Source organism: Sceloporus occidentalis, unplaced genomic scaffold (genome assembly GCF_023333645.1).
Source record: "Sceloporus occidentalis isolate IW3139 unplaced genomic scaffold, rSceOcc1.0.p SCAF_1, whole genome shotgun sequence".
In the NCBI taxonomy this organism is placed as follows: domain Eukaryota; kingdom Metazoa; phylum Chordata; class Lepidosauria; order Squamata; family Phrynosomatidae; genus Sceloporus; species Sceloporus occidentalis.
This window is the reverse complement of record NW_028316981.1, coordinates 216,020,535-216,042,799: the sequence shown is the minus strand read 5'-3', so window position 1 is coordinate 216,042,799 and position 22,265 is coordinate 216,020,535. Positions and strand designations below refer to the sequence as shown.

The following is a 22,265-nucleotide window of genomic DNA, read 5'->3' as shown; positions in this document are numbered from 1 at the left end:
AGCCCATGGAGCTTAGAAAGCTTGCAACAAATATACTGTGCATTTCAGTTGACCAATAAAGGTATCACTGATGGATTTTGATGGATACATCAGATACAAGGATGAGATTTCAGTTAAAATCCTGAGAGTATTGCAAGACTTGGTACATAGATTCACATCTGGCATTTCTGTTGTCATACTGACATTTATGAGCAGCTTGTTCCACATACTTCTCTATAAATTCTTAGCAAGCACAGAAATGGATGCAAATCAAAGGAGTTTTTGATGGGGAAACTAAAAATCTCATCTCAGCCTGGTACTGCCTTTCTAGTGCTACCTATTAACAGTGATTTCCAGTGTCTTAGTTTCTGTGGTACAAGCATGTTGTGCTGCAGTGAAAGCTGTTGTTTAGCAAATAAACTTCATACTTCAATAGTTACAGAAGTGAAACAATATAGTATTATTTTACATTATCTGATTAAGAAGATAATGGCAAAATGAGTTGATCTTTTACACTTCTTTGCATTTTTTATGAAAACAGATTAATTTTATTGAATCCAAACAGACTGTGCATACATAGATTTCCTTTTATAAGGGCTTCCCCATGCACTTCAATGGAAGGGTAGCTCCATATTTGCATTCTTTTGCAGGTAGCATGTTTCCTTCCATTTTATTGTCAATAACTAATTTCCACCCTTGCAGCTGCACAGCAGCATGCCCATGACCATAAGGAACTGCTTGATGAAGGAAATGAATTTATTATCATCCATCCCTCAACAAGTGCTATTATTATTAATACTGATGCTACTGATGCTCAGCAAAGAGGCAGGCCATCAAGGTTTTCTTTGAACTGTACTAAGTAGATTTGCTTTCAACACATGTATAACCCCTGCAGACACATATCAAGGACTCATCTTCCAAAAGCCAGTTATTGAGATTTCCCCCATTACATTAGAAATTTTGTTTTCATTGTTCTGTCTACAGGATTCAGCTGTCTGATTTGACAGGCTCCTTTATCAATAAGCTTCAGCAATAAACCCCATTTTCTAGCATTTCAGTGTTTTGGAGCACATTATGTAAACATTTCACACTGGAATGCAAATGTATAACAATCGCAAAAGTGGCAAAGATGCTTATCACAGTTTCTGCTTTGGAATACAGAGTGGGAAGTCTGGCCTCTTGCACTATTTTCTTGAAGAAAACTGCCCTCTTAATCCTCCTCCCTGCTACTGTTTGACCCAATAGTAAAAAAACGCATGTACACATACCGTATATACTCAACTATAAGTCGACTTCATATATAAGTCGAGGTCAGGTTTTGGAGTCAAAATTATGGATTTTGATATGACCCTTGGATAAGTCGAGGGTAAAAAATAGGGGCATGTTACGAAGGATCTAAATGATGAAGCAAAGGAAAACAATGCCAAAGAACCTGCAAAATTATGGCAGGCATAACTGTTTTAACTCATACTAAAGGATGGATGGAAGAGAGAGTAGAGGGAGGTCAGTGCTTCTAGGACAGATTGCACTCTTGCCTTATACCAGGGGATCGTTCCCTTTTTAATAAGAGTTAAAGTATAATATTTACATTTGACCCATGGATAAGTCAACCTGGGATTTTTGGGTCAATTTTTTGACTAAAATTTCTAGACTTATACATGAGTACATACAGCATATGTTCTTTTTAGTCCTGTAAACAGCAGTATCGGAAAAGGATCACTTGAGAAACTGCATGTATGTGTATGTGAGGACCTAAAATCCTAAAGGTATCGAATCCCATCTGATCCTGGAAGCTAAGCAGCTAAGCTCAGCCCTGGTTAGTATTTGGATGGGAAACCACTAGTGAATACCAGATGCTGTAGGTTATATTTCAGAGGAAGGAACTGGCAAAACCATCTCTAAGTATTCCTTGTTGAAGAAAACCCTATGAAATCATGGGGCTGCCATAAAGTTGACAGGTGACTTGAAGTCACACACATTCACATATGTATGTATGTATAGGTTTAGGTATATGTGTATGTATATGTATATGGATTGATGTTTTCATGCCTAACCTTCCTTCCAAATAGCCCAAGATGGAAAAAAGCATGTGAGAAAGTGTCCATCGAATCTCTAGCAAACTCTCAATCTGGATTTCCCACTACTTCACCCTGTGTGAAAAGGGCTACCTTGTGGAAGGGTGCGGAATTCCTGTTCCTGGGAATACGGACCATCTCCTGATGGTGTGACGGAGCGCACGCGCAACAGGTATGCTGTGTCAGGTTGCAAGTTTCCCAAGGTCACTTTGGGTTCTTGGAGGTGTTGGACAGTATAGAGCTTCTCCTCTCCCTGTCAAAAGTGAACAATCAGGTCAGATTGTTCCAAGATTTAAACAAATTAGAGAATGCAAAAGGAAAATTTTCTGGAGCTTGCAAGCAAAAGACAACTCACCTTCTCAAAGTACATGACCTCGTAGCTGATAGGGACCTGACTGCGATGCCGAGTTGGCAGCCAAGTCACTGAGAGGCTGCTCTCATTCCGTCTGTCCAGGATGAGATTAGTCACCATGATAGGATCTGGGGATAAAGAGGCCAAAGCATGAGACGCCTTCTAGAGTGGGTAGCCATCTATTCACATTTCATATTCTGACTTTGCCCAGGTAACATCACACTGGCTAAATCTCTGCTAACAAAATCTACACAGTGACTGGAAGACAAGGGACGGTGGCTACTTCAAGTGACAAATTTTGGATACCATAAAGGCACCATGGTGGGTCCAATCAGATCTTACCCATCAGGTCTTATGTATCAGCATCCACTCAAAACCCCTTCCTCTCCCATTTGATTTCCTTCTCTAGCTAGCTGAATAACAAGGTGGCACATATTCAACTATAGGCAAGCTGAGCAGCTGGAGAATATCAATGTTCCCCATGAGGGGAATGCATAGGAGAGGAGGGGAGGGGGGTGCATTTGGGCCTCAAATCACTCGGCCTACTCCTGGTCCTAGAACTTGCAATGCTGCTGTGAATTGTACAAAGTGACTACCGATTCAGTAGTGCAGAGGGGCTTATAGGTCCCATCCAGCCCCCTGTTCAATGCAAGAGATCTAGAGCTAGATCATTCTCAACAGATAGTTGTTCACTCTTGCCACAAAGGACCATCAGTGAAAGAGAGTCTATCTCAGTATCAGATCAATTGCCACACTGCCTTTTTCTATATGACACTGTTCTTTGGGGCATTGAATCCTACTGTTATTTCATCTCCCTATTGGAAAAATAACTTTTTTTGACACAAGTCAAAAACACATACTGGCTGGGGGATTCTGGGGGTTGTAGTGCAAAAAGTAAAATCTCCAGCCTCCCTTATTCTGAAGGTTGCAACTACAATTGACACTTATTTAGACATCTTAATTGCATCAACGTGACTTATTTTGGATTTAACATGGTTAGGATGAGACTCCACATTAAATGCATCCACATTAAAGAAGAAAGACAACATTAAATGCTTTTTAAAACTTTGTGGCTTCCATTTTTTAAAACACTGGATAACAAGAATCAAACCAGCAAATTACTTTTATTTATTTGTAAGTGTCAAGTAGGGTCATACTTGACATGCCTAAACTGTATAGTAGTCTTCATGCCCTTTCTTCTTCTTCTTTTTTTTAAAGATGTTGTTTTGCTGTTTTTAAATTAGTCTCACATTAACTCTCTTGGCCTGACCTACCAGAATGGGAAGCTGTGATAATAAAACAGGATTGTCCAGAAGTCCTGGGGGAAAGGTGGGATACAAATGTGGTATAGACTGGAAGGTATTGTTTGTAGGGAAGAAGCAGCAAGTGAGGCAACTGTTCCCATGAAAAGGCAAAAGGTGGGGCTGGTAAAGCCCATGGGCAGGTGTGAGATCTGTGAACATCAGACCTATGTTCCACAAGACAAACTCATTCAAAAGGAAAGAAGTTTATTGAAGAACTAAGGCAGAACAATCCATTGGCACATTTTTGCAAAAATCTAAAGGATAAGAAAAATTTCTCTCCTTTAAAGTCCATCACCCCTCCCTACTCCAACTCCTCCAACATTCAGCCAAAAGGCACATGCACACACACACCATGGTTACCATTTCTCTCCCATGCCAGTTAACCTTGAAGGCAGGACACCCCTTATCACCAATATCCCACAATCCCCCCCTATTCCACCTCTCCAGCCTAAGCTATAGCTAACCTTAAACTTTCCACTCTACTTCCCATCCCTCCCCCTCCTTAACACCTTTAAGACAGAACCTCTATGACCAGTTCTATCATAACATAATTAAACAATTATAAATGAACCTAATATACTGGTTCTGACAACAGGCTAGGAAAGGACCTTGTTTAGATACTCCCCATCACCCAACACAAGGAAAATAGAAAGATGTGTGTGTGTGTGTGAAAGAAAGAGAGAGAGATCACTGTATAGCCCCACCATCACTGATATTATATCTTACCTGAGAGACCCACAGTGATTAGAAAGAGATTCGACAGTCTGAATTTAAGAGAGCATTAAAGACCATCTCTTCCAGATGATTTTTAAATTGTGAATTTTAAATGATGAATTTTAAATGTGGCTTGTTTTAATATGTATACATCTTATTTGTCCTTTTAAATTGATGTGTGCTTTAACTGATGTATTTTCAACTGATGTTGTTACATTGTTTTTCCCTGCCTCAATCCATGGAGAGAGGTGGGTAAGAAATATATCATCATCATCATTATCATTAGAAAGACATAGAATCATAAAGCTGGAAGGGATCCCAAAGGCTTACTGTAAGAAGGTCTTTATAATGTTTAGGTGGAATCTCTTTTCTTGTAATCTGAATCCACTGGGTCTCATTCTAGTCTCTGGAGCAGCAGAAAACAAGCTTGCTCCACCTTCTACATGACATCCCTTCAAATATTTAAAATGTCTTTGCAGAGCTTCTGTAAAAGCTACAGCGTTCTGTATTTAAGTGCTTTTATAATGCAGGCAAAAGGGACATATCTACAGAGGAAATGCCTTGGCACACAGCCTTCTTGATGCCACAGCTTGCCTTAGCTGAGATATATGTCCTGACCTTCCTTGTGGTCTGTGCTAAAAAGAGCAGATTTCTTTATAAGCCACAACCTCAAACACCAGAACCCAAGTCCTTGGAAACAGAAAAGGAGCATTTCCCAGCTTTATCGTGGCACCATGGAATTATGATGCTTGAAGAGGTTTTGCCATGGTGTCAATACCTCCTATTCATCTTCCACAGAAGCTTTCATGAAGAAGGTTTTGCACGCTTATGGCAGTGGCCTCTGGTGGGGATGGAGAAGCATAACAGGATTCATAGAAACAATTATATTGGTTTTAACTAAAATAACTAAAATAAACAAGAGAGTGCAACAGCCACACCATCTGCAAAACCACAGGATCTTCATGGAGCAACTAGGAGTGAATGAAGTGACAATAATGCAAAAGAAGTTAAAGGGCTTTTCTGTCATCATCACTGTATCATCATCCCCATCAATTTAATGCAATTTAGCAGTAAGTACTACTGCAATTTAGCACACCAACATTCTTGTAACAAGGACTTTGGCATTTGATTTATGGGAAAGACAGCTTCCCCTGAATTTGAGTCACTACATGGAGTTAATCTTCAGACTGGCTTCTGATCTGCCGATAGTAGACACACTTGGCATGACATCCTGCCAAATGTCCTTGCAGAACTGCACTCTTCCCACTTCACAACAAGTTACTGGGGTTTGCACGTTATGGAAACATGATATCCCTGATGACTGAAAAGTTCCCCAGAGGAAAGCTCACATCTTGATTAGTATTTATGTAACTCTTCTATGGGTGTTGCAAGTACTTTACTTACACCAGGGATGGGCAACTATAGAAGAAGAGGGGGCCATTTTTCTTAATTGCTGGAAATGATGTTGCATCACATCTGGCCACCCATAGGGGGTTTGTAGGGGGGATGGGGGGGCTCTGGAGTCAGGATAGTAAAATGTCGATGACATATGGTCCAAACCCAGGGCATACCCCTCTTATAATGGTGTTAAAAAAAGTCCCTGCTTGCTTTGCGTCTTCCCGGAAGATCCAGAACCCTCCATTCTGATGGTGGCTGGTTGTTTAAAATATGTCCCACTATGCCACCTGGCATTGCCACAACTGCTGCACGGCATTTGCTCAGAGATCAGTAAAAGGCATCCAGCTTTATGATAAAGGCTGGGTGCCTCTTTCTGACCTCAGAAGCAAGTGACTTGCTCCCACTGAGTAGTGCTAAGCAACACAGTGGAATGTGTATGCAAACACTGTCCAGCATCAGAAAAGAGGGCCTTAGATAACATGGGGAGGTGGGAGCAGTCCAAGGCCAGGTTACTCTGGGCTACCCCCAGAGTATTCTGCCTCAATGGCCCTGGTTGCATTTAGCTAATAAAGGTGGCATAACATAAAATAGCCAGCCTGGCATAGTGTGTTGGACAAGGACTCTGGAGACCACGGCTGAAACCCCTGCTCAGCCATGAAATCCCCTGGGTGACCTTAGGCAAGTCACATGCTCTCAGTCTCACGGGAAGGCAATGGTGAACTTCCTCTGAAAACTTGCCAAGAAAACCTCCTGATAGATCTGCCTTAGGGTTGCCATAACTCCAAAATGACTTGAAAGCACACAACTACACAGGAAAATTACAGTGCAGGTATCTCTAAAACTTTTTTTTTGCTTTGCTTGCTCACTTCCACAGGTTTAAAAGATCCCTTCCCCAGATTCACCACAGTGACTCACCTGCATGGCCTACAGTAACCCAGATGGGAGAACTGGTACTTTTGTGTGAGGCAGAGCTAAGCCCTGACACACCATTATGAGCCAGTACAGTGAAGCTGTAATTGGTATAAGATTCCAAGCCATCCACAACCACATTTGGCCTTGTCAGGCCTAATGCACTGGGGGAAAAAACCACACCACTCTCGCAGGGCTCACACACCAGAAAGTTGCAGCGTTGGCAGGAGACATTGTAGGAGAGATCACTGCGCCCACCCTGATCAATGGGAGGTTGCCACGAAAGTGAGACCTGGCTCCCCACAAGGGAGAAGGTAACATTGTGGGGGGCAGAAGGAGGACCTGCAAGGCAAAAGAGAGAGTGCATTAGTGTTTATAATCTAATCTTCACCACCAAAGTGGGTTCAGAATGTGTTAGTCCTACCTGCACCTACATTATTAAAGTTGACATGATCAGTAGAAAGTGTGATACTGTGATTGCCTTTAACCCTGTATAATATTTTTCCTTACCCTACCATTGGGCACAAATTGCCCACATACAATGGACAGAAAGTGCCTAGTGCATTCCAACATATATGTATATGTCTGTGTATAGGGACTATGAGATCCTTAGCCAGAAAAATGCAGGCCAAAACAGGGCACAAAGACTGGAGGCTACTGAGCCAATGTTCATTGGACTCTACACATGCTGACACCATGTCACATCACCACCATATAAAGCATGGACACTGGAATCTTGTTACGACTTTCCACTAGTGAGACAAGGGTTATGCTGGAAGAACTTTTTTTCCCTAGCACTGCATAAGGATTTAGCATACAAAATGGTTTTCTGGGTGATGTACTGGTGCAGCTATCCCCTCTCTGCAACCCAAATAGCCATGTGGGGTGTTGTGGGAAAGCTCCTTTATACCACCTTCATACTACTCCCATGTAGGGGTGCCATGTTCCAGTCCCTCATAGCTGGGCACCTAATTTGCATATTATGAAAATTGATATCATTATGCATAATAATTTGCATTCTGATTATGCAAATTCAATACATTAATCATTGCACTTTTTCTACCATTTTGTTTCAACTTCAGTACCAGCACCAAGCTCTTTTTTCCCTTCTCCACACCCCTAACTGGTGTGAAGAAAGGTAGGCTTCCAAACAGCCCCAGAGAGTAAAGGGACTCCTTTTCAAGGCTGTTTTGAAGTGTGCTGTGGTGCCTTACACCCAAGCCACTGACATAAGTACTGCATAACACAAGGTCATCGTTGTTTGTTTGCTTTCCTTTCTTGTCTTCTGGGCCTGTCAGGAGAAGCAGGGAGGGAATGGAAGAATAAGGTGATAATGTCACCCCAATGCAGTAGCAACTGGAGCCTGCAGGGCATGATGAGGTTCCTGCCAATAACAGTCTTCTTGCACATCTTTCTTCATCACCACTGCCACATTTTAACCTACCCATTAGCCTGTGATGAAGGAGAAATCCCGGATTTACTGTTTCAACTGGCCCAGCCAGCTGGGACATTTTTCAGTCCCTTCAATCCAGGATTTCCAGGATGAATGGGAACCCTACTCCCATCGGATGGGAGACTACAATGGATAAGTTGGAGAAATTGATGCAGTATTTCTGCCATTGAGGTCAGTCAGGTAATCACTTTAGGCTTCTTTTTCTCTTTCTGTCTGTCTCTAGCTCTCTCTCAAACTTCTCTATCTAGCTGGGTTTTTGTGAAGATAAAGTGGGGAGGAATCATAACAGAGTTTTTGGTGAGGTTTTTCGGGCTATGTGGCTATGTTCTAGAAGAGTTTATTCCTGCCGTTTCGCCAGCAAACGTCAGGACTGAACTCTTCTGGAACATGGCCACATAGCCCAAAAAACCCACAAAATACTATAGATGTCGACCATGAAAGTCTTTGACTTCAAATCATAACAGAATCTTGAGAATGGAGGAGAAACATCATACAAATGTAACTTTTGGGGGGCAAATGACCAATTCCCTTCTGTGAATGTACTGTTCTCCCATCTAGGACTTACGGGTGCAGGCAACAGTTTGGTCCTCAGTGGGTGTCCGGAAGAAACCATTGAGGCAGGGGCACTTGGCTGCTGCACGGAAACTGGAAGAGCTGTTGGGTGGGCATTTGAGGCACCGCTCAGTTGACAGCGAGTGACGATAGAATCCCATCTGGCAGGCTGTGGAAAGAACAAACCAGAGCATGAAACCTTCCAATCAGTGGCTGATATTAGATGCTTCACTTGGGTCCTGGTATACATTCCTTGGATACACCCAAAAGTAATCACACCTTACATTTAGGAATAACTTTAATTAGGAATACAATCTGCCACCAAGATGCAGAACCTTATCCTAGTAAACTTAAAAGCAGTTCCTTCAGATCCACAGAACATATTCTTTTTTTTTCACAGAGCTTCATGGATGAGATCCATCTCTTACCACACAGACTATTCCATTCCAGAACTAAGTGTCTATGTAAATAGCCAACTTATAGTGTCTGTTTAACTCTGAACTCTCCCTGGAAGCCAAGGTGATTAAATTGAGGCTGTTGTATTTTGGCCACATCATGAGAAGGCACAACTCATTGGAAAAGACAATGATGCGGAGAAAGGTAAAGGGTAGGAGAAAGAGAGGAAGATCACATGCCAGATAGATAGACTCAATCAAGGAGGTCATGGGCCTGAATCTACAAGAGCTAAACAGAACAGTGGAGAACCGGAGGACTCAGAGATGTCTCATCCACAAGGTCGCCATGAGTCAAGGTCAGCTCAAAGGCAACTAACAACAACATTCAACACCATTTCCTTGACTAATTCTTTCTCCCCTCTGACTTGCACTTCATTCTACATTCTTGCCACCTCAAAACAGTGGTCTCCCTTCTGCTCCTCCTGTCTTTATTCCATTCAAATGGCCAGGTAGACTCCAGCCAATGACTTAGTACAACCGGTGGTTGCAGTAGCAGCGGGCCACCATTCCAGTTCCCCTTTGAAGAACCAGTGGCCATTTGGGAGTGGAGGGTGGAGCCATGATTGTGCAGCTTGGGAAAAAACATGGTGCATGGATAATTCCTTGTGCAACATCAAAAAAGCAGTTACCCTACTATGATGCCTTCACTGATGCAAGCACTGAGTCACCAGGGGGTTATTCAGAATATAAACCCGGTAGAATGTGGGCTGAATCTTTGTTGTTCATATGCATTTCTAATGCATCTGATTAAGGGGTTTATTTTTTGGGGGGAGGGAGGGTGCCAGAACCTCCCACTTAACCTGGGATAACTGATCTCGGGTCTTTTCCTTTGTTTTCCTAAAAGATTCGCATTCTTGGCTGTGTGAATAACCAATGCGAATTGACCCAGGATAAACCAGGATAAAACTCTGCATGCCTTGAATGTGCTTTGAATACATCTGCATCATCAACTTCATCATTATTCACAGTGCTGACACATGTGAGCAACAGAACTCACAGAGATGCATATAGATGCATGTCCGATTTAAAAAATAGTGTGAACAATAAACTCGGAATGCGTGAGTGAGAATATTCGGTTATCACACTAAAAACAACAATGTCTCAATAGGGTGTTAGATCTTAGATCTGTGTTCCAGCATACGTCCTGTAAAGGCAGCTTTAGGAGTTACCACTTTAGCCATTAGCTTTAGTAAGTTGCCAGTATTTTGGTCATCGCTTCTAACTTTTCCAGTTGTTTTCCCAAACCCACCCATGTCAGAAGGGCTCCCCTCCATGGCCTTTTTTAGCAGGGCATTTGTTAACTCTTTCCCCAGTCTCTCCTAAATCCACTGATGTATTTTTTCACATATTAGCTAAGAGCCACCACAGTGATAGAGTTGTTCTGACTTCTGCAGACAAGGAAACAAGAGAGAGAAATGGTTGCGTGGGAGGTACAAAGGGAGTGCCAAAGTCCTGGGGAACGAGGCAAAAAAGAAACATGGGCAACAGGCGCCAACTGGTTTATGTCATCAGAGGAAGGGAATGGAATGGAAATATGGGAAGGTGTTGGATTTTTTTTTAAGGAAAACTATGAACGAAATAGGTGACAGCAGGTGGCAGCACCTACTATACAAAAGTAGATGCTTTCTTTTAACCCCTTCTTACATCCAGCCTGACACATATATACACCCATTATTTTATCTAATGAAATTCACAAATCTGTTCACATTTCTTGCATTCGGGGGTAAATGGGACTAAAATACAGTAGGCCCCCCATATCCACAGATTTTTTTATCCATGGATTCAAGCAACCACAGCATTAATTTTTGTTCAGTATCAATTCCCAAATTCAACCCTTGCTTTTGCCATTTTATGCAACGGATCACCATTTCACTATTCTATTGTATCTAAGCATCCACAGATTTTGGTATTCATGGGGGTTCTGGCACCAAGCCCAATCAGATACCAAAAGCCCACTGTAAATTACAGTTCACATGTTTATGGATTTCAAGGGCTTTCCTGTGCATTGTGACCTGATAGTTGTTTGCATGGTCCAGAATTTCTGTGTTTTCATATAGCATTTTATGTCCAGGATGGTTTATAACGGGTTCTGCTACTACTGATTTTTCTGGCTGATCCAGTCTGCAGTGTCTCTCGTGTTCCTTGATTCGTGTTTGAACACTGCGCTTTGTGGTCCTTATGATACGTGGTACACTCCTGTGGCTGTGAGAGGGTCTCTCCTGTCCTTTGCTGAGCGCATTATTTGCTGGATTTTCTTGGTCAGCCTGTAGATCATTTGGAGGTTGTGTTTCCTCACCAGTTTTCCTATTCTGTCTGTGACTCCTTTAAGGTATGGTAAAAATACCTTCCCTTTGGGTGGTTGTTTGTCTTCACTCCTTTGGGTTTTTCTGGGTCTGGCAGCCCTTCTGATGTCTGAGCTGGAGTAACCATTAGCCTGTAGAGCCTGGTCTAGGTGCTTCAATTCAGCTTCCAGGGAGTGGGGTTCACAGATCCTCCCCCCCCCTTGTATATCAGTGTTTTTATTTTGCTTCTTTTGAGTCCTGGGTGATGGTTGGAGTTCTTGTGTAAGTATCTGTCTCTGTGTGTAGGTTTTCTGTATACTGTGTGGCCCAAACATTGGTTCAGTTTGCGGATGACTATGATATCAAAGAATGGCAATGTTCCTTCCTTTTCTTTTTCCATTGTGAATTGGATGAAACTCTTCCAGAACACATAGCCCAAAAATCCCATAAGAACTATGGATGCCAGCTGTGAAAGCTTTTGACTTTACTTTGAGCATGTTGTAAAAGCTGAAATAAGCAAGGTGCAAAAGGTCATCCATAGCCAATTCTTCCTTTGGTGGGTCCCCACAATTCCGGATTGGTCTTAATTGGAATATAGGAGACAATTCCTTGTGATTAAGCAGGGATGAATTAATTCAGAGCAGACGGGATAATTTCCTTGACGGAATATATAAATTGCTGGGTGTTGTGTCTAAACTCCATTTACCCTGAGGGGAGAAATAGCTTTCACAAACAAGCCTCTTGGGCCTGTTTCATACGTCACATAATAGTCAACTTGGGTTTCCCACGGTGTTTACCAGCCTCCCTTGACCTGGTAGCCTGCAGGCTCTTGGACTTCAACTCCCATGGTCCCTCACCATTCACCAGGTTAGCCAGGGCTGACAGGAGTGGCAGTCCAAAACATCTGGTAGGTGCCAGCTTGGGAAACCTGCTATATATGCTTCACAAGTGAGGTGCAGCTCAGGGAAGCAGACTTGACAAGTGTTTCAGTATGATACATCTTTCACAGAATCCTAGATTTGGAAGAGACCCCAAGGGTTATCCAGCCCAATTCCCTGCCATGCAGGAACTCATGATCAAACCACCCCTGACAGATGGCCATCCAGCCTCTGTTTAAAAACCTCCAAAGAAGGAGACTCCACCACTCTCTCAGGGAGAGTGCTCCACCACTGAACAGCTCTGTCAGGGAGTTCTTCCTAATGTTGAGGTGGAATCTCTTTACCTGTAGTTTGCACCCATTGCTCTGGGTCTTAACACTTGAGCATCAGAAAACAAGTTTGTTCCATTCTCAATATGACATCCCTTAAAATATTTAAACATGGCCATGATGTCACCTCTTAACCATCACTTCTCCAGGCTAAACATACACAGCTCCCTAAACATGTAAATGTATTCGTGGCATTCCTACTCTAACATTTTTAAGGTTATGTCAAATAAAATCTAAGTCCTAACACACTGAACATAAAAAAACAAAACCATAATGACCACGGAGAATTTACAGAAATTCAACCTAGACAATGAGGAAGTAGAAATAGTAAAAGAATTCTCATACCTGCGATCAATCATTGATAGCAATGGGGATTGCAGCCAGGAAATTAGAAGACGATTAAGAATGGGGAGAATGGATATGAAAGAACTAAAAAGATCCTACAATGCAAAGATATACAATTGAGCACAAACGTTAGAATCATACAAGCCAGTGTATTCCCTGTTGCCATGTGTGAATGTGAGAGCTGAACAGGTAAGAAAGAAGACAGGAAGAAAATTAATTCATTTCAGATGTGATGCTGGAGAAGGGTGCTGTGGATACCACGATCAGCCAAAAAGACAAACAAATGGGCCCTAGAGCAGGTCAAGCCAGAAATCTTCCTGGAAGCCAAGATAACAAAACTGAAGCCGTCATAGTTCAGACACACAATTCACTGGAAAAAATAATAATGCTAGGAAAGGTGGAGGGAAGTAGAAAGAGAGGAAGGCCACATGCTAGGTGAAAGAACTCTATTAGGGAGATCACGGGAATGAGTTTACAAGAACTAAACAAAACAGTAGAGTCTTGGAGATGTCTCATCCACAGGGTCACCAAGGTTTGAGATTGACTCGAATGCAGTTAATAACAATAACCTAACATAGAAAAATGCCTTCAGAGAAACTCCTTCAGGACAGAAGAACAGCGAACCTCCATCTACCACAGTATTCCAAAGCAGGAGGCATCTCACTGTCTATATAAGAACCAACATGTCTTTTTGTTTTGCAGGGACGGCTAGACAACTGGGCCCTTTTCTGTAAGCAACAGGACTGAGATAAATAGGCAGGCAGGCGAGCAGAGAAACTGGATGCAATTTGGGGAGGGAAAATCGCATGCAGAGCAACATCCCTCCCCTGCGTGGGGGTGGCAGACAGTGGCACCAGCTCAATCACCACCACCCATCAATTAACTTTAACGAGGCCTGTACGGGCTTATTAACGAGGAGGAAGGGAAAGGAAGCTTCCACCCAAACTCACCAAGAACAGTAGAAAGCTCCCCGTTAGGGAAGGCAGGAGAGCCAGGGTGCAACCACCAGGCAGCATCCATCTGGCACCCTCTCAGCTGGCTGTTCCCATCTCCAAGCAGAAAAGAGGAGACACAGTCAGGAACAAGGTGACCAGATGTCCTAACCCACATAGGAGGACAAGGCACTGAGAAATGTAGGACATTTAAGAAAAATGTAGGACATTGCCAAATAAAAGCTGAAAAACAGTCATATACATATAAAGTCATGCTTCTTAGCCATGCTCCAAATGGAGGGCATTTCGGAATTCCTCCTGGATAGAAGGTTGAACTGGAGGATGTGTCCTGGAAAAGGAGGATGCCTGGTCACCCTGGACAGGAAGGAGAGAACTGATGGTCCCTTTGTTAGTTGTCTGGAGGTTTGTTGTTGTTAACCACCCTCAAGTTCATCTCGATTAATGGTGACCATGTGGATCAGAAATCTCCAAGACTCCCTGACCTCCACTACTCTTCTCCATTCCTGCAAATTCATACCCATGACCTCTTTAATAGAGTCCATCCATCTAGCATACAGCCTTCCTCTCTTTCTGCTTCCCTCCACTTTTCCTAGCATTATTGCCTTTTTCAATAAGTTGTGCTTCCTCATGATGTGGCCAAAATACAATAGCCTCAGTTTTGTCATCTTCGCTTCAAGAGAGATTTCTGGTTTGATTTGTTCTAGGACCCATTTATCTAACATTTTGGGCGTCCATGGGATCCTAAACACTCTTCTCCAACACCACATCTCAAATGAGTTGATTTTCTTCCCATCTGCTTTCTTCACTGTCCAGCTCTCATATCCAGACATTGTAACAGGGAATACAATGGCTTGTTATAGTTCTAACCTTAGTGCTTAGTCGTATATCTTTACATTTTAGGATCCTTTCTAGTTATTTCATAGCTGCCCTCCCCATTCCTTGTCTTCATATGATTTCCTGTCTGCAGTCCCTGTTTCTTTTTTTAAAACTTTTATTAAACATTATAAAAAACATACATAACAAATCACATAAGACATATAAACAACATACAAACATCAAAAAATAGCAAATAAGGACATATACATACATAAAAAACAACAACCATAAAAAGCTAAATTTCCAGTTTTCTGATAAGATACTTTAACTTCCAAGATGAAAATCTTGTCTTCTAAGCCTTCTGATTACTTAGTTTCCTTTATGTAATCAATAATCTGTTAATTCCAGTATCTTTTAAACAAGAACAAAAGAAAAAGAAAAAAGAATTACATTTTTCAGAGGTAATCACTTATAAACTCTATAGTTTATCTACCTTTATGGGTGGAACTCTGTATTAAATAATATTTCATTCAAGCTCTGACATTGAGTCATTGTTCAGTAAATTTTTCTCTCTGTATAGTTTAAAACATAGCCAATCTTCTTCAATCTTTTCATTCTTGTCTCCTTTCATAAGAGTTGTGAGAATATCCATCTCCATAGCTTCATATAATTTCCTTAACCACTCTTCATCTTTATTGATTTCTGGTCTTTTCCATAATCTTGCGTATATGATTCTTGTAGAGGTCATCATATACAACACTAAACACCTGTCCCCCTCTCCCCCCCCCCCCCCCGTTTCTTTACTTATTTCAGATGTTATATTTAAAAGAAAAAGAAGTGGGTTGAAGGGTATTTCGATTTGCAGAATCTCTGACATGAGGGAGTGTATCATTCTCCAATACTTTTGGGCCTCTTTGCATCGATACGATAGCTGCACTCCCCTACTAGAACCTCAAAACAAGCTGCAGTCCCTGTTTCTATCCATTTTGACCCTAGATATGAGAACATTTTTCCTATTTCTATTTCATTGTCTAGATTGAATTTGTGCAGATTCTCCATAATCATTATTTTTTAAAAAATGTTCAGTAATACGCCTTCCTTTGCTCTTTTTTGCCTGATCTTGGTCTGGAGGTACCTGCTAGAATTACACCATTAATGCTAAGCAGGTCCTTTGCTTGGTCTCTGCCCTTACTGGGAGACTCCTAAATCGCAGGCTGGTATGAGCTTTTCTACTGAAGCTCAAGAGGAAAATGTAATAGACATATAAATTTTCCTCCACAGTCGAAGCTCTGTTCTAACTGCTTCTTTGGGAACCATAATCATGCAACCTGCCAGAAACATCCAGAACTGCAGACTGAAAAGCACATATTGCTCATCTACCCACTGCTATACAGGGAAGGAGCAAATCCAGAGCCACATTTATTTTCCAACTGCTATACAACAGTGGCACTGACTCAGTCCCTTGCTATCCTGTCCTCTGTTGTTTTGGTGTGCAAAACAAGTCATTTCTGACAGGGGTTAATTAAACGGTGTAAATAATCCCAGTAGAATGTGGGATGAATCTGTGTTGTTCACATGAATTTCGAATTTGTCCAATTAGGGAGTATATCACACGGAGCTTTTTGGAAATTTTCTGGCTCAGTTCTGACGTGACTGCACTTCCAACGATGCACATTCACATCGTAAAGTGAATGTGTTATCAGATGCCATTCCTTTCTATGGGAGCTCCTTGTGAGGTGCTTCCGCAGTGATTCCAAAGTGACCCCTCATTTTGGTAAAACCAAAAAAAAAGTGACTTCACAGAATTCGCTTCCAGGCTCACTTCGATTGCATTGCGAATTGGTCTGGTGTGGAAAACCACTCCGATGTCACCCCCTTTGGCCCCCTGCGTCCTGCTCTGTCATCCCCCTACTCCTCCTTCATGCCATCTCGCCCCCTCTGCCACCCTGCAATCCATCCCATCATTCCCTGCCTTCTCCTGCATCCTGATCCTGGCCCCAGGGACCCCCAGTGAGCTATACCATCATCCTCTGCCTTCGCCTGCATCCCAATCCTGGCCCCAGAGAACCCCAGCAAACTATCCCATCATCCTCTGACTGCTTCTTCACCCCATGAAGGATGACAGCTAAGGAGGGGACAGGGAAGGAGGACAGTGTCCAGAGCCCCACTGAGCATGTGCAAGGGTGTCGATTCAAATCGTTGAACCCTCCAGTGTGGGAATACAATGTGCACTCACTCTGCTTTGCTTGAATCTGTATCACGTGACTTGCTTGGAATAGAACTGACTTTGCTTCCCCCTCAATTTGGAAGGGCAACAGAAAGGCAACCATGTGTGGTAAAACATCATGTTTTAACCTTAATTCGCATTGCTAGACAGGAGTGACTCTGGATCTGGTGTGAAAAAACATCACGCGTCGCATTGCTAGAACAGAAGTGACTGCGGATCTGAGCTGCAAACCTCTCACGTGTGATAAGGTCCTAAGTTGGAGGGGGCCTGCCAAAAACCCCGCAAAACCTGAGATAATCAATCCCAGGTTCCCCCCCCCCCAAGTTTTCCTGAAAGGTTTGCATTGTCAGCTGTCTGAATAACTGATAGGAATAGACCTGTAATAAGCCAGGATAAAAACTCTGCATGCCTTGAACATGTTTCAAAAGCAGCAGCATTGACTCCATCTTTAATAATAATAATAAATAATAAAAACTTTATTTGTATACCGCCCTTCTAAAAACCAGGGCGGTGAACAACAATTCCGAACAATATAACAACAAGTCATACAAAACATTAAAAACAGATTAATAAAAATAACAAAATGTCCATGCCGGCAAGACAGTGCTGACAAGGGGAGGGGGGGAGAGTAACTGGTCAGGGGTAAGCTTGTTCAAATAAGTGGGTCTTTAGCCCCTTCCTAAATTGGGCTAGGGAGGTGGCTGAGCGGAGCTCGAAGGGCAGCGCGTTCCAGAGGTTGGGGGCTGAGATGGAGAAAGCCCTCCTGATGGTAGAACTATATTTCGCCTCTGGAACGGTTAACAATAGCTGCCCTGATGATCTGAGTGTGCGGGGCGGATTGTACGGAGAGAGGCGGTCCTCCAGATACCCTGGGCCCAAGCCATTTAGGGCTTTATAGGTAATAACCAACACCTTGTATTGCGCCCGGAAGCGAATAGGCAGCCAATGTAAGTCTTTAAGGACTGGTGTTATATGACTGGCCCTGGCAGTGCCAGTAACCAGACGGGCTGCCATATTCTGCACAAGTTGCAGCTTCCGGGTATGGTACAAGGGTTGCCCCATGTAGAGCGCATTGCAGAAATCCAAACGAGAGGTTACCAGGGCGTGTACAACCGTTTCAAGGTCTCCCCGGTCGAGGTAGGGACGCAGCTGGCGTATCAGCCGAAGCTGATAACAGGTGCTCCTGACCGTCGCATCCACCTGAGATGTAAGGTGAAGCGACGAGTCAAGGAGCACCCCCAGGCTGCGTACAGAGTCCTTCACGGAAAGCGTGATTCCGTTCAGGGCTGGTGGAACCACCGCCAACCCCGGACCGGGGGAACCTATCACGAGTACTTCCGTCTTCTCTGGATTCAGGCTGAGTCTGTTGTCCCTCATCCAGCCCATTACCGACTCCAGACAGGCCACGAGAGGAGAGACGCCAATCCCGGTCACTGCATCAGTCGGAGACATAGAGAAGACTATTTGGGTGTCATCAGCGTACTGATAACACCGCGCCCCATGTCTCCGGATGATCTCTCCCAGCGGTTTCATGTAAATGTTAAAAAGCATGGGAGACAGAATGGCTCCTTGAGGGACCCCAGATGTAAGGGCCCTCTCATCGGAGCGCACGTCTCCCAGCTGCACCATCTGGGACCTCCCGGAGAGGTAGGACCGGAACCACTGGAGCGCAGTGCCCCCGATTCCCACCTCCGCCAGGCGCCCCAGAAGGATACCATGGTCTATGGTATCGAAAGCCGCTGAGATGTCCAAGAGCACTAACAGGGACACGCTTCCCCTGTCCATGCCCAGACGGAGATCATCGACCAAGGCGACCATAGCAGTCTCAACCCCGTAACCCGCCCGAAAGCCGGTTTGAAATGGGTCTAGATATTCCGTTTCATCCAAGATCGATTGAAGTTGGATTGCAACCGCCCGCTCGATCACCTTCCCCAGAAATGGCAATAGTGAGATAGGCCGATAATTGTTATGCAACAGGGGGTCAAGGGAGGGCTTTTTTAATAGAGGTTTAACTACGGCCAATTTCAAATTTGTTGGAAATTGCCCATCCCTCAGTGAGGTGTTAATAATCCGCTGTAACAACAAGGTTACAGCTGGGGCCCCCTGTGCCGCTAGCCATGAGGGACAGGGATCGAGAGGGCAGTGCTGATATGTGTGGCAAGATCTATTCAGAAGGGACTTGACAATGACTCTCTTTAGGGTAAGAGAGTGTGACCTGACCATGGTCACACAGTGGGTTTCCCTGACTAAGTGGGGACATGAACTCTGGTCTTTTAGTCCTAGTCCAACATTCAAACCACTACACCACATTTCCTTTCTGTACCCATAGGAAAATCCACCCTTAGGTACTCTCTGTTCTGTAGCAAGTACCAAAATACGCCCCAAATAAGGTGATGGATAAGGATGCTCGAAGATTTTGTTTGGTCTGCATTTTCAAACCAACCAACCTGATTTGAACTTCTTGGACCAATTCACAGATTGGAATATAGCTATTGTTCCAGTTTAAAAAAAAACACAACTTTTGTGCTACAGTTCTCACTCACTCATTTATGCTTAGATAAAGCATAAATGTATTTGCATAAGCAAGCATACAAATATGTGTTTATGTGTGCTTTCCCCTCCTTTTTGGACTTATAGAGAGAACCAACATGGCACAGTGGTTTGACTGTGGGACTATGACTCTGGAGAGCATGGTTGAAATCCCCACTTGCCCATAAAAACCCTCTGGGTCACCTTGGGCAAGTTACACTCTCTCAGCCTCAGAGGATGGCAGTTGCAAACCTATCCTGAACAAAACTTGCCAAGAAAACCCTGTGATAGTTTAGGTTTACCTTAAGGTAGCCATAATCTGGAAACAACTTGAAGGTAAACAACACATACATATATACACACATATCAGAGTAAAAATTATATAAGTATGCATTTTAGATTTAAATTAGTACAAACTATGAAGATGTGAATTTCAGTGAGCATTTTTATCTAAAAACAAACCCTCATCAAATTGGTGTAGAAACATAACAGCAGGACCAATCTAAGGGCCCTATCACACTACACAGTTATAGCACTACATTCCATTTTAACTGCCATGGCAATTTCCTATGGAGTTCTAGGATTTGTAGTTTAGGAAGCAGCATTTAGGATTCTCAGCCAGAGAACTCTTGGGCCTCACTAAACTACAAATCCCTGGATTCCCCAGAATGTTGCTATGTGGCTGTTAAAAGTGGAATATAGCACTATAACAATGTAGTATGGTAGGATGTGAACATATGTAAAGCTGGCTGAGACTGGAAACTGACTGATCTGTGTATCTTTAATACTGGGTGTGGAAGTCAGAACCTAGAGAATTACAACTTTCATTAATATGAATAAGGATGCTTTTCTAGTCCATATGCATACAAGAATGAAACTGTATGGGGAATATGCAGTGACATGAACTCTGCAAAGACAAAGGAAGTCTTAGTAGCACTAGCAAGCCCATATCAATAACTTAGACAGCAAAGCAGTCCAAAGGGTACAATACAGCAAGGACAAAGACAGAAGCACCATAAATCCTAAATATAAGACATTTAATGCCTTATCAGGGGCCAGCATGGTATAGTGGTTTGAAGGTTGAACTATGACTCTGAAGACCTGGGTTTGAACCCCAACTTGGCCATATAAACCCACTGGGTGACCTTAGGTAAATCACACTCTCTCAGCCTCAAAGGACAGCAGTGGCAAGCCCCCTACGGAGAAACTTACCAAGAAAACCCCATGATAGGTTTGCCTTAGGGTCACCATGAGTCAGAAATGACTTGAAGGCACTCAACAACAACCAACATCTCTTGTGCTTAAGATAGGGTTGCCATAAATGAGGAGCTCCGAACCGGGACAAATGTAGGACAAGGCTTAAAAATGTAGGACCTTTTTTTTTTAAAGGTCCTACATTTTAAAACCTTGTCCTCCACCTCCTTCCTGGCTTGGGAGGAAGCCTCGGCCTCCTCTCAGGCCGGGAAGGATGCAAGGGCTGCTCCTCATCGCGGCGATCACCGCGGTGGGAAGCAGCCTCCTCCCGGCCCCCACTCCCTTTCCCGGCCTCTGTGGCGGCCCAAGCCTCCATAGAGGCCGGGAAGGAGGGAGGAGAGCGCCCGCGATCGCCGCGATCGCGGGCGGCCCCCTCTCCCTTTCCTGGCCTCTGTGGAGGCTTGGGCCTCCATAGAGGCCGGGAAGGAGGGAGGAGAGCGCCCGCGATCGCCGCGATCGCCGTGATCGCGGGCGACCCCCTCTCCCTTTCCCGGCCTCTGTGGAGGCTTGGGCCTCCATAGAGGCCGGGAAGGAGGGAGGAGAGCGCCCGCGATCGCCGCGATCGCCGCGATCGCGGGCGACCCCCCTCTCCCTTTCCTGGCCTCTGTGGAGGCTTGGGCCTCCATAGAGGCCGGGAAGGAGGGAGGAGAGCGCCCGCGATCGCGGGCGGCCCCCTCTCCCTTTCCCGGCCTCTGTGGAGGCTTGGGCCTCCATAGAGGCCGGGAAGGAGGGAGGAGAGCGCCCGCGATCGCCGCGATCGCCGCGATCGCCGCGATCGCGGGCGACCCCCTCTCCCTTTCCCGGCCTCTGTGGAGGCTTGGGCCTCCATAGAGGCCGGGAAGGAGGGAGGAGAGCGCCCGCGATCGCGGGCGGCCCCCTCTCCCTTTCCCGGCCTCTGTGGAGGCTTGGGCCTCCATAGAGGCCGGGAAGGAGGGAGGAGAGCGCCCGCGATCGCCGCGATCGCCGTGATCGCGGGCGACCCCCTCTCCCTTTCCCGGCCTCTGTGGAGGCTTGGGCCTCCATAGAGGCCGGGAAGGAGGGAGGAGAGCGCCCGCGATCGCCGCGATCGCCGCGATCGCGGGCGACCCCCCTCTCCCTTTCCTGGCCTCTGTGGAGGCTTGGGCCTCCATAGAGGCCGGGAAGGAGGGAGGAGAGCGCCCGCGATCGCGGGCGGCCCCCTCTCCCTTTCCCGGCCTCTGTGGAGGCTTGGGCCTCCATAGAGGCCGGGAAGGAGGGAGGAGAGCGCCCGCGATCGCCGCGATCGCCGCGATCGCCGCGATCGCGGGCGACCCCCTCTCCCTTTCCCGGCCTCTGTGGAGGCTTGGGCCTCCATAGAGGCCGGGAAGGAGGGAGGAGAGCGCCCGCGATCGCGGGCGGCCCCCTCTCCCTTTCCCGGCCTCTGTGGAGGCTTGGGCCTCCATAGAGGCCGGGAAGGAGGGAGGAGAGCGCCCGCGATCGCCG

At 44.7% G+C, this 22,265-nt stretch overlaps 1 protein-coding gene across 1 annotated transcript in view; it reads right to left on the bottom strand.

Annotated features, from left to right (window-relative positions):
• EPHA1 (EPH receptor A1) overlaps window positions 1-22,265 on the bottom strand; it is a 121,985-nt gene that overhangs the window by 15,627 nt on the left and 84,093 nt on the right. Inside the window, exons 5-8 of the mRNA XM_089488887.1 lie at window positions 8,750-8,905; window positions 6,738-7,073; window positions 2,410-2,534; window positions 2,148-2,307 (exon numbers count right to left, since the gene is read on the bottom strand). Coding sequence (XP_089345013.1) covers window positions 2,148-2,307; window positions 2,410-2,534; window positions 6,738-7,073; window positions 8,750-8,905 — 777 coding nt within the window. The remainder of the gene's footprint in view (window positions 1-2,147; window positions 2,308-2,409; window positions 2,535-6,737; window positions 7,074-8,749; window positions 8,906-22,265) is intronic.